The 11157-nt window shown below is 65.2% G+C and overlaps 1 protein-coding gene across 1 annotated transcript; it reads left to right on the forward strand.

The window, feature by feature from the left end:
* The first annotated feature begins 8246 nt into the window (after positions 1–8246).
* REM2 (RRAD and GEM like GTPase 2) lies at positions 8247–11157 on the forward strand. Its single transcript, XM_050918777.1, has 4 exons — positions 8247–8493; positions 8662–8735; positions 9251–9458; positions 9946–11157. The coding sequence occupies exons 1-4, from the start codon at positions 8247–8249 to the stop codon at positions 10206–10208; spliced, it is 792 nt and encodes a 263-aa protein (XP_050774734.1). The 3' UTR covers positions 10209–11157.

The following is an 11157-nucleotide window of genomic DNA, read 5'->3' on the forward strand; positions in this document are numbered from 1 at the left end:
CTATCTATCTATCCCCATTCACCCCCTCTATCTGTCTATCCCAGGATTTCTCAAACTGGGGTCACTGCTTGTGCAGGGAAAGCCCCTGGAGGGCCAGGTCGGTGTGTTTACCTGCCCTGCCCACAGGGCCGGCCGATCGCGGCTCCCACTGGCCGCGGATCTCTGCTCTGGGCCAATGGGGGCTGCTGGAAGCGGTGGCCAGTAAGTCCCTAGGCCCGTGCAGCGTCCAGCAGCCCCCATTGTCCCAGAGCAGCAAACCGCGGCCAGTGGGAGCCGCGATCGGCCGGCCCTGCGGATGGGGCAGGTGAACACACTGGCCCGGCCCGCCAGGGGCTTTCCCTGCACAAGCGGTGACCCCAGTTTGAGAAACCCTGGGATGGATGGATGGATAGACAGACAGAGGGGGTGGTTGGAGACAGATAGAGGGGGTGGATGGGGATAAATAGAGGTTGGGGGGATGGAGAAGGATGGATGGGGGGTGGATGGGGATACACAGATAGATAGAGGGGGTGGATGGGGATAGATAGATAGAGGGGGTGGATGGGGTTAGACAGATAGATAGATAGGAGGTGGTTGGAGATAGATAGAGGGGGTGGGTGGGGATAGATAGATAGAGGGGGGTACAGCGATAGAGGTCAGGGGGATGGAGATGGATGGGTGGAGGGGGTGGATCGGGATAGATGGATGGGGGGGTGGACGGCGATAGAGGTCGGGGGGATGGAGATGGATGGGTGGAAGGGGTGGATGGGGATAGATGGATGGGAGGGTGGACGGCGATAGAGGTCGGGGGGATGGAGATGGATGGGTGGAGGGGGTGGATCGGGATGGATGGGGGCGTGGACGGCGATAGATAGAGGTCGGGGGTATGGAGATGGAGGGGGTGGATGGGGATGGATGGGGGGGTGGACGGCGATAGAGGTCGGGGGGATGGAGATGGATGGGTGGAGGGAGTGGATGGGGATAGACAGGGAGTGGATGGGGATAGATGGGGTGGATGGGGATAGAGGTCGGGGGGATGGAGATGGATGGGTGGAGGGGGTGGATGGGGATGGATGGGGGGGTGGATGGGGATAGAGGTTGGGGGGATGGGGATAGATAGATAGAGAGGGTGGATGGGGATAGATGGATGGGGGGGTGGACGGCGATAGAGGTCGGGGGGATGGAGATGGATGGGTGGAGGGGGTGGATGGGGAGAGATGGATGGGGGGGTGGACGGCGATAGATAGAGGTTGGGGGGATGGAGATGGATGGGTGGAAGGGGTGGATGGGGATAGATGGATGGGGGGGTGGACGGCGATAGAGGTCGGGGGGATGGAGATGGATGGGTGGAGGGGGTGGATGGGGATAGATGGATGGGGGCGTGGACGGCGATAGATAGAGGTCGGGGGTATGGAGATGGATGGGTGGAGGGGGTGGATGGGGATGGATGGGGGGGTGGACGGCGATAGAGGTCGGGGGGATGGAGATGGATGGGTGGAGGGAGTGGATGGGGATAGACAGATAGAGGGAGTGGATGAGGATAGATGGTGGGGTGGATGGCGATAGATAGAGGTCGGGGGGATGGAGATGGATGGGTGGAGGGGGTGGATGGGGATGGATGGGGGGGTGGATGGGGATAGAGGTTGGGGGGATGGGGATAGATAGATAGAGAGGGTGGATGGGGATAGATGGGGGGTGGACGGCGATAGATAGAGGTCGGGGGGATGGAGATGGATGGGTGGAGGGGGTGGATGGGGGGGTGGATGGGGATAGAGGTCGGGGGGACGGAGATGGATGGGTGGAGGGGCTGGATGGGGGGGTGGATGGGATAGAGGTCGGGGGGACGGAGATGGATGGGTGGAGGGGCTGGAGGGGGGGTGGAGGGGCTGGATGGGGGGACGGAGATGGATGGGTGGAGGGGGTGGAGGGTTGGATGGGGGGGTGGATGGGATAGAGGTCGGGGGGACGGAGATGGATGGGTGGAGGGGGTGGATGGGGGGTGGATGGGGATAGAGGTCGGGAGGACGGAGATGGATGGGTGGATGGGGATGGATGGGGGGGTGGATGGGGATAGAGGTCGGGGGGATGGAGATAGATGGGGGGAACGGGTGGATGGGAATGGATGGGGGGGTGGATGGCAATAGATAGAGGTCGGGGGATGGAGATGGATGGATGGGGGGGTGGATGGGGATAGATAGAGGTCGGGGGGATGGAGATGGATGGGTGGAGGGGGTGGATGGGGATAGATGGGGGGTTTGGATGGGGATAGAGGTCGGGGGGACAGAGATGGATGGGTGGAGGGGGATAGATGGGGGGGATGGGGATAGAGGTCGGGGGGACGGAGATGGATGTGTGGAGGGGGTGGATGGGGATGGATGGGGGGGTGGATGGGGATAGAGGTCGGGGGGATGGATATGGATGGGTGGAGGGGGTGGATGGGGATAGATGGGGGGGTGGATAGGGATAGAGGTCGGGGGGACGGAGATGGATGGGGGGGTGGATGGGGCTGGATGGGAGGGTGGATGGGATAGAGGTCGGGGGGGTGGAGACGGATGGGTGGAGGGCGTGGATGGGGATAGATGGGGGGCTGGATGGGGATAGAGGTCGGGGGGATGGAGATGGATGGGTGGAGGGAGTGGAGGGGGCTGGATGGGGGGGTGGATGGGGATAGAGGTCGGGGGGATGGAGATGGATGGGTGGAGGGGATGGATGGGGATAGATGGGGGGGTGGATGGGGATAGAGATCGAGGGGACGGAGATGGATGGGTGGAGGGGGTGGATGGGGATGGATGGGGGGTGGATGGGGATAGAGGTCGGGGGGACGGAGATGGATGGGTGGAGGGGTTGGATGGGGGGGTGGATGGGGATAGAGGTCGGGGGGACGGAGATGGAGGGGTGGAGGGGATAGATGGGGGGTGGATGGGGATAGAGGTCAGGGGGGACGGAGATGGATGGGTGGAGGGGATGGATGGGGGGGTGGATGGGGGGGTGGATGGGGATAGAGATCGAGGGGACGGAGATGGATGGGTGGAGGGGGTGGATGGGGATGGATGGGGGGTGGATGGGGATAGAGGTCGGGGGGACGGAGATGGATGGGTGGAGGGGTTGGATGGGGGGGTGGATGGGGATAGAGGTCAGGGGGGACGGAGATGGATGGGTGGAGGGGATGAATGGGGGGGTGGATGGGGATAGAGGTCGGGGGGACGGGGGTGGAGGGGCTGGATGGGGGGGTGGATGGAGATAGAGGTCGGGGGGACGGAGATGGATGGGTGGAGGGGGTGGAGGGGCTGGATGGGGGGGTGGATGGGATAGAGGTCGGGGGGACGGAGATGGATGGGTGGAGGGGGTAGATGGGGCTGGATGGGGGGGTGGATGGGGATAGAGATCGGGGGGACGGAGATGGATGGGGGGGTGGATGGGGATAGAGGTCGGGGGGATGGAGATGGATGGGTGGAGGGGGTGGAGGGGGCTGGATGGGAGGGTGGATGGGGATAGAGGTCGGGGGGATGGAGATGGATGGGTGGAGGGGATGGATGGGGATAGATGGGGGGTGGATGGGGATAGAGATCGGGGGGATGGAGATGGATGGGTGGAGGGGGTGGATGGGGATGGATGGGGGGTGGATGGGGATAGAGGTCGTGGGGATGGAGATGGAGGGGTGGAGGGGGTGGATGGGGGGTGGATGGGGATAGAGGTCGGGGGGACGGAGATGGATGGGTGGAGGGGCTGGATGGGGGGGTGGATGGAGATAGAGGTCGGGGGGACGGAGATGGATGGGTGGAGGGTTGGATGGGGGGGTGGATGGGATAGAGGTCGGGGGGACGGAGATGGATGGGTGGAGAGGCTGGATGGGGGGGTGGATGGGATAGAGGTCGGGGGGACGGAGATGGATGGGTGGAGGGGCTGGATGGGGGGGTGGAGGGGCTGGATGGGGGGACGGAGATGGATGGGTGGAGGGGGTGGAGGGTTGGATGGGGGGTGGATGGGATAGAGGTCGGGGGGACGGAGATGGATGGGTGGAGGGGGTAGATGGGGCTGGATGGGGGGGTGGATGGGATAGAGGTCGGGGGGACGGAGATGGATGGGTAGAGGGGTTGGATGGGGGGGTGGAGGGGCTGGATGGGGGGACGGAGATGGATGGGTGGAGGGGGTGGAGGGTTGGATGGGGGGGTGGATGGGATAGAGGTCGGGGGGACGGAGATGGATGGGTGGAGGGGCTGGATGGGGGGGTGGATGGAGATAGAGGTCGGGGGGACGGAGATGGATGGGTGGAGGGGCTGGATGGGGGGGTGGATGGAGATAGAGGTCGGGGGGACGGAGATGGATGGGTGGAGGGGCTGGATGGGGGGGTGGAGGGGCTGGATGGGGGGACGGAGATGGATGGGTGGAGGGGGTGGAGGGTTGGATGGGGGGTGGATGGGATAGAGGTCGGGGGGACGGAGATGGATGGGTGGAGGGGGTAGATGGGGCTGGATGGGGGGGTGGATGGGATAGAGGTCGGGGGGACGGAGATGGATGGGTAGAGGGGTTGGATGGGGGGGTGGAGGGGCTGGATGGGGGGACGGAGATGGATGGGTGGAGGGGGGTGGAGGGTTGGATGGGGGGTGGATGGGATAGAGGTCGGGGGGACGGAGATGGATGGGTGGAGGGGCTGGATGGGGGGGTGGATGGAGATAGAGGTCGGGGGGACGGAGATGGATGGGTGGAGGGGCTGGATGGGGGGGTGGATGGAGATAGAGGTCGGGGGGACGGAGATGGATGGGTGGAGGGGCTGGATGGGGGGGTGGAGGGGCTGGATGGGGGGACGGAGATGGATGGGTGGAGGGGGTGGAGGGTTGGATGGGGGGTGGATGGGATAGAGGTCGGGGGGACGGAGATGGATGGGTGGAGGGGGTAGATGGGGCTGGATGGGGGGGTGGATGGGATAGAGGTCGGGGGGACGGAGATGGATGGGTGGAGAGGCTGGATGGGGGGGTGGATGGGATAGAGGTCGGGGGGACGGAGATGGATGGGTGGAGGGGCTGGATGGGGGGGTGGATGGAGATAGAGGTCGGGGGGACGGAGATGGATGGGTGGAGGGGGTGGATGGGGATGGATGGGGGGTGGATGGGGATAGAGGTCGTGGGGATGGAGATGGAGGGGTGGAGGGGGTGGATGGGGGGTGGATGGGGATAGAGGTCGGGGGGACGGAGATGGATGGGTGGAGGGGATGGATGGGGGGGTGGATGGGGATAGAGGTCGGGGGGACGGAGATGGATGGGTGGAGAGGCTGGATGGGGGGGGTGGATGGGATAGAGGTCGGGGGGACGGAGATGGATGGGTGGAGGGGCTGGATGGGGGGGTGGATGGAGATAGAGGTCGGGGGGACGGAGATGGATGGGTGGAGGGGCTGGATGGGGGGTGGATGGGGATAGAGGTCGGGGGGACGGAGATGGATGGGTGGAGGGGCTGGATGGGGGGGTGGAGGGGCTGGATGGGGGGACGGAGATGGATGGGTGGAGGGGGTGGAGGGGCTGGATGGGGGGGTGGATGGGATAGAGGTCGGGGGGACGGAGATGGATGGGTGGAGGGGCTGGAGGGGGGGTGGAGGGGCTGGATGGGGGGACGGAGATGGATGGGTGGAGGGGGTGGAGGGTTGGATGGGGGGGTGGATGGGGATAGAGGTCGGGGGGATGGAGATGGATGGGTGGAGGGGTTGGATGGGGGGGTGGAGGGGCTGGATGGGGGGACGGAGATGGATGGGTGGAGGGGCTGGAGGGGGGGTGGAGGGGCTGGATGGGGGGACGGAGATGGATGGCTGGGTGGGGTTGGGTACAGAGCAGTGAGTGGGGGAGGCTGGATTCTCTCTCTCTCTGTAATTAGCAGATCACTCTCATTAGTTGCTAGTTGGAAATTATTCAATTAGTGACAGGCGGGAAAATGCCGGGGCGGTTCAAATAGCGCCTGGGGCGGGGCAGCGAATTTCCCAGCAAGGCTGGTGCCTGAGCGCCCCCCACACTCCCAGCTGGATGCGGGGGGGCTGCAGACTGGGGGGGGGGCAAAATTCCACAAACAGGGCGAGTTCTGCCCTCCAAGGACCTATTCACACCAGCCAGTCCCCAGCGCCCCCCCCCCCAACAGCCACCAACTCCCCACCCCATAGCCACTCCCCATGTCCCCCCCCCGGCAGCCAGCGACTCCCCCACCCCATAGCCAGTCCCCATGTCCCCCCCCAGCAGCCAGCGACTCCCCACCCCATAGCCAGTCCCCATGTCCCCCCCCAGCAGCCAGCGACTCCCCACCCCATAGCCAGTCCCCATGTCCCCCCCCGGCAGCCAGCGATTCCCCCACCCCATAGCCAGTCCCCATGTCCCCCCCCCCGGCAGCCAGCGATTCCCCCACCCCATAGCCAGTCCCCATGTCCCCCCTCTCGGCAGCCAGCAATTCCCCCACCCCATAGCCAGTCCCCATGTCCCCTCTGGCAGCCAGCGACTCCCCCACCCCATAGCCAGTCCCCATGCCCCCCCAGCAGCCAGCGACTCCCCCACCCCATAGCCAGTCCCCATGTCCCCCCGGCAGCCAGCGACCCCCCCACCCCCACAGCCAGTCCCCATAGCAGCCAGCAACTCCCCCACCCCATAGCCAGTCCCCATGACCCCCCAGCAGCCAGCGACTCCCCCACCCCATAGCCAGTCCCCATGCCCCCCCGGCAGCCAGCGACTCCCCCACCCCATAGCCAGTCCCCATGTCCCCCCCCCCGGCAGCCAGCGACCCCCCCACCCCCACAGCCAGTCCCCATAGCAGCCAGCGTCTCCCCCACCTCATAGCCAGTCCCCATGCCCCCCCGGCAGCCAGCGACTCCCCCACCCCATAGCCAGTCCCCATGTCCCCCCCCACGGCAGCCAGCGACTCCTCCACCCCATAGCCAGTCCCCATGTCCCCCTAGCAGCCAGCGACTCCCCCAGCCCATAGCCAGTCCCCATGTTCCCCCCAGCAGCCAGCGACTCCCCCACCCCATAGCCAGTGCCCAGGCCCCCCCTACCAGCTAGCTACTCCCCCACCCCGGCAGCCAGCGACCCCCCCCACCCCCATGGCCAGTCCCCAGCCCCCCCCTCCCGGCAGCCAGCGATTCCCCCACCCCATAGGCAGTTCCCATGCCCCCCCCTGCCCGCCCGCCCGCGCCCCCCAGCTCCATGGTCCCCCCAGCCCGCATCAGCCGGCCATCGCCCCCCTCCCAGCTCTCTGTCCCCCGAGGCCGGCGGCCCCCAAGGGCTCCAGGGTTGTCGCGGGGGCTGATTGGGGGGGTCCCCTGCCCCCCCCTCACGCGTGGCCTCACGGGGGCGGGGCGTCCCCCCGGCGGGCGGAGGGGGGGCGGTTTAAAGGGAGCCGCTTCTCGGCCGGCTCCGGAGAGACGCGAGCGCGGGGGACCGAGGCAGCGACAGCGGCAGGAACCAGCCCCGGGACTCCCGGCCCGGCCCGGGCAGCAGGTGGGAGACTGGGGGGCTCGATCGAGAGATGGGGGTGGGGGGACCGATGGGGCTTGGAGTGCTGGGGGCAGGGGGCTGGGGGACGGAGATGCTGTGGGGTGGAGGATTGGGGTGCTGGAGGTGGGGGGTGCTGGGGAGGTGGAGGGAGGGTTCTGGGGGAGGGGTTGGGTGCTGGGGAGGGCGTTGGGGGACGGGGGTGCTGGGGGTGGGGGGATTGGGGTGCTGGAGGTGGGGGGTGCTGGGGAGGTGGAGGGAGGGTTCTGGGGGGAGGGGTTGGGTGCTGGGGAGGGCGTTGGGGAACGGAGGTGCAGGGGGTGGGGGGATTGGGGTGCTGGGGGAGGGGGTGCTGGGGAGGTGGAGGGAAGGTTCTGGGGGGAGGGGTTGGGTGCTGGGGAGGGATTTGGGCGACGGAGGTGCTGGGGAGGGGGGTGCTGGGGAGGGAAGGTTCAGGGGGCGGGGTTGGGTGCTGGGGAGGGCGTTGGGGGACGGAGGTGCTGGGGGAGGGGGGTGCTGGGGAGGGAAGGTTCAGGGGGCGGGGTTGGGTGCTGGGGAGGGGGTTGGTGGACGGAGGTGCTGGGGGAGGGGGGTGCTGGGGAGGGGGAGGGAAGGTTCAGGGGGCGGGGTTGGGTGCTGGGGAGGGCGTTGGGGGACGGAGGTGCTGTGGACTGGGGGAACTGGGGTGCTGGGGCTGCTGGGGGAGCGGAGGTGCTGGGGAAGGGGGGTTATTGTGCCTATTTCACCTCCCCTCTCGCCTGTGTCCCCCGCCCCCTCTGCCCCCCCAACTCTGCCCCCAGCTCCCCCATGGCGCTGCCCCCCCTGGGGGAGCTCCGGGGGCCCCGCCGGGGCAGCCTGCCCCTGCCCCCCAGGAACCAGCTGCGGCGGGAGGCAGCGGTGGAGGAGCCGGACTCGCCCCCCGAGTCGCCGGGGGGGTCGCCAGGGGGGCCCTACCGGGTGGTGCTGGCAGGCGAAAGCGGCGTGGGGAAGACGGCGCTGGCCGGCATCTTTGGGGGGCTGCCGGATGGAGCCCCCCGCGAGGACGAGCACCCCGGTGAGTGCCTGGGGTGGGCGGAGGCGGGTGCAGAGCTGGTGGGAGGCAGAGGCGGGAACTGGGGTCCCCCTGGTACTGTGGGGGCCCCTGCCCCAGGGGCCCTGGCTGTGTGGGGGGGGCACAGTTCTGGGGAACTGACGCCCCCGCCCAATTATGGTTCCCCCCCAGCGGACACGTACGAGCGCCGCCTGTCGGTGGACGAGGAGCTCACAACCTTGATCCTCTACGACGTCTGGGACCAGGTGAGACCTCGGGGCCCCGCCCAAAGGGGCGGGGGCTGAATGCAAACGTATGCAAATGAGTGACTTCCCTGCAGCATGGCCCGGCTTTGCAGGCCAGGGAGCTGATGCATGCAGCCTGAGCCTCAGAGCCAGTGGCTGCTTTGTTAATTATATGCAAAGAGATGCAGCGCTGTGCAGGTGATGCAGGGAGTTGGAGTGGGGGACTCTGCATGTACATTTATGCAAATGATGGAGAGAAGTGGGGTGCGTGGAAGGCACGCAAATATATGCAAATATATGCAAATTAATGCAAGTGTGCCTAGGTTGGGCCTATGCAGGCCAATACATGCAGCTCATTGAAGGGAATTGATAGCATGTAAATTTATGCAGCCTTATGCAAACTAATGCATGAGGCTGGAGGGTGCATGACATGAACTAGCCAATAACGTGCTGGCTGGGAAAAGGCGGGGCCTCATTTAATGTATGCGGCTCTCTGGGGTGCTGACGGGGGGTTCTGGGGGCACCTCTCCCCCCAGGGTGAGGTGGGCGGTTGGCTGCAGGAGTCGTGTCTGCAGACGGGCGACGCCTTCCTGCTCGTCTTCTCGGTTACCGACCGGCGCAGCTTCAGCCGCATCCCCCAGACCCTGCTGCGCCTGCGGGAGGGGAGCCCCCACCCCGACCCCCCGGTCATCCTGGTGGGCAACAAGAGCGACCTGGCACGCTCCCGAGAGGTCTCGCTGGAGGGTGAGTGACCTCAGAGGACCCTTGAACTGCCCTGACCCCCCATCGCCTGGGGGCCCCCCTAAACTTCCCAGAGACCTGCCCTGACCCTCAGCCCCTTAGGGGGGCCCCTAAACTGCCCTGAAACCCAATCCCCCTGGGGTCCCCTAAATTGCCCTAAGCCCATTGCCCAGAGGCCCCCAAACACATGTCTGATCCCCTCAGGCCCCTCCAAACTGCTATCACACATGTCCCCACCCTGACCATCTTCTGAGCCCCCAGCCTGCCCCCCACTACCTGATACCCCAAACTGCCTATGCTCCCTCCAAACACCCTGAACCCCACCCCCCACTGCCCCAATTCCTAGGGACCCCCCAGTCGAACCCCAGTCCATAGAACCTGCCTTTCCCCCCGATTCTCCCTCGCCCCCACTGAGCCACCTCAGTCCCAGGGCAGCGATGGGGGCGGCTGGGAACAGGGCACTAATGTGGCCTCTTGGCCCCGCCTCTAGAGGGCCGCAGTCTGGCCGTGATGCTGAGCTGCAAACACATCGAGACCTCGGCCGCGCTGCACCACAACACGCGGGAGCTTTTCGAGGGGGCCGTGCGTCAGATTCGCCTGCGCCGTCGCCGGCCGGCTGGGGACGGGGGCGCGGGCGGGCGCCGCGAGAGCCTCACCAAGAAAGCCAAGCGCTTCCTCTGCAGCCTGGTGCCACGCAACGGCCGCTTCTTCAAGCAACGCTCCAAGTCCTGCAACGACCTCTCCGTGCTGTGAGCCGGCCCTTTAAGAGGCAGCCGGCCCACGAGCTGCTCCCGGGCGCAGACTCCTACAGGCCCCTTGGCGTCGCACTTTGCCAGCAGGGGGAGACTTCATGTTTGTCCTCTGTCCTTGCGCGCATCCCCTTTAAGATGACCTTAAAGGCGCTGTGTTTAGTTGGACATCGGGGACGTAGCGCACCGGAGGTTTTTTTGTCTGCCGTAGCCACGCGCTTTTCCCCTTTAAGAAGGTGGTGAAGGAGCCGTGGCAATGGGACATGCCAGGACGCCTTTGTGCTGGATTTTGTTTGCCAGTTGTGCGCGTCGCCTTTAAGAGGGTCTTAACAGCGCCACGTCGCTGGAGAGACCTGGCCGCCTGTGGGCTGGGCTGCTTCCTTGTGTCTCTCCCCTTTAAGAGGGTCTTAAATCTAGGCAAGTTTTTAAGGTACCACCTCCAGGGAGAATTTGTTAGTTGCCCTCCATGTTTGCACACTTCACCTTTAAGGGGGTATAAAAGACCTTCTCCAAGCCAAAGCCTGTTTTATTTGCCTGCCACACTTCTGCCCCTCACCTTTAAGAGGAGATTAAAGGTGCCAGCTTGGAACTCTTTTGAACAGGCGGCTGATGGAGGCTTTAAACTGGATTTAATATTTGACCTCTGCAATTGTGCGCTGCACCTTTAAGAGGATTTTAAAGGCATGGACTTCGATTGAGCCTTATTTGTCCTCCACATTTCTTGAATACACCGACCTGAGAATGTTACACAGAGACACTGTCTGGCTTTGTCCTGGACTCAGTATTTACCCTCCACACCTGGGCACCTCACCTTTAAGAGACTCTTAAAGTCACCAGCTGGGGAACCAGTTAATCAGCTACTTCAGCGCTTCATCCTGGAAGTTTTATTTATTTACTGGTCTCCAGATTTGTATATGTTTCCTTGCATGCGCTCTTAAAGGTACTGGCCTTCC

The sequence above is a fragment of the Gopherus flavomarginatus genome, chromosome 11 (genome assembly GCF_025201925.1).
Source record: "Gopherus flavomarginatus isolate rGopFla2 chromosome 11, rGopFla2.mat.asm, whole genome shotgun sequence".
NCBI lineage: Eukaryota > Metazoa > Chordata > Testudines > Testudinidae > Gopherus > Gopherus flavomarginatus.

Bases quoted from the DNA above. Each gene is read 5' to 3' on its own strand.
- REM2 (XM_050918777.1), top strand. From the start codon at position 8,247: ATGGCGCTGCCCCCCCTGGGGGAGCTCCGGGGGCCCCGCCGGGGCAGC. The intron at 8,494-8,661 runs GTGAGTGCCTGG...GTTCCCCCCCAG, and splicing joins CCGCGAGGACGAGCACCCCG to CGGACACGTACGAGCGCCGC. The intron at 8,736-9,250 runs GTGAGACCTCGG...CTCTCCCCCCAG, and splicing joins TCTACGACGTCTGGGACCAG to GGTGAGGTGGGCGGTTGGCT.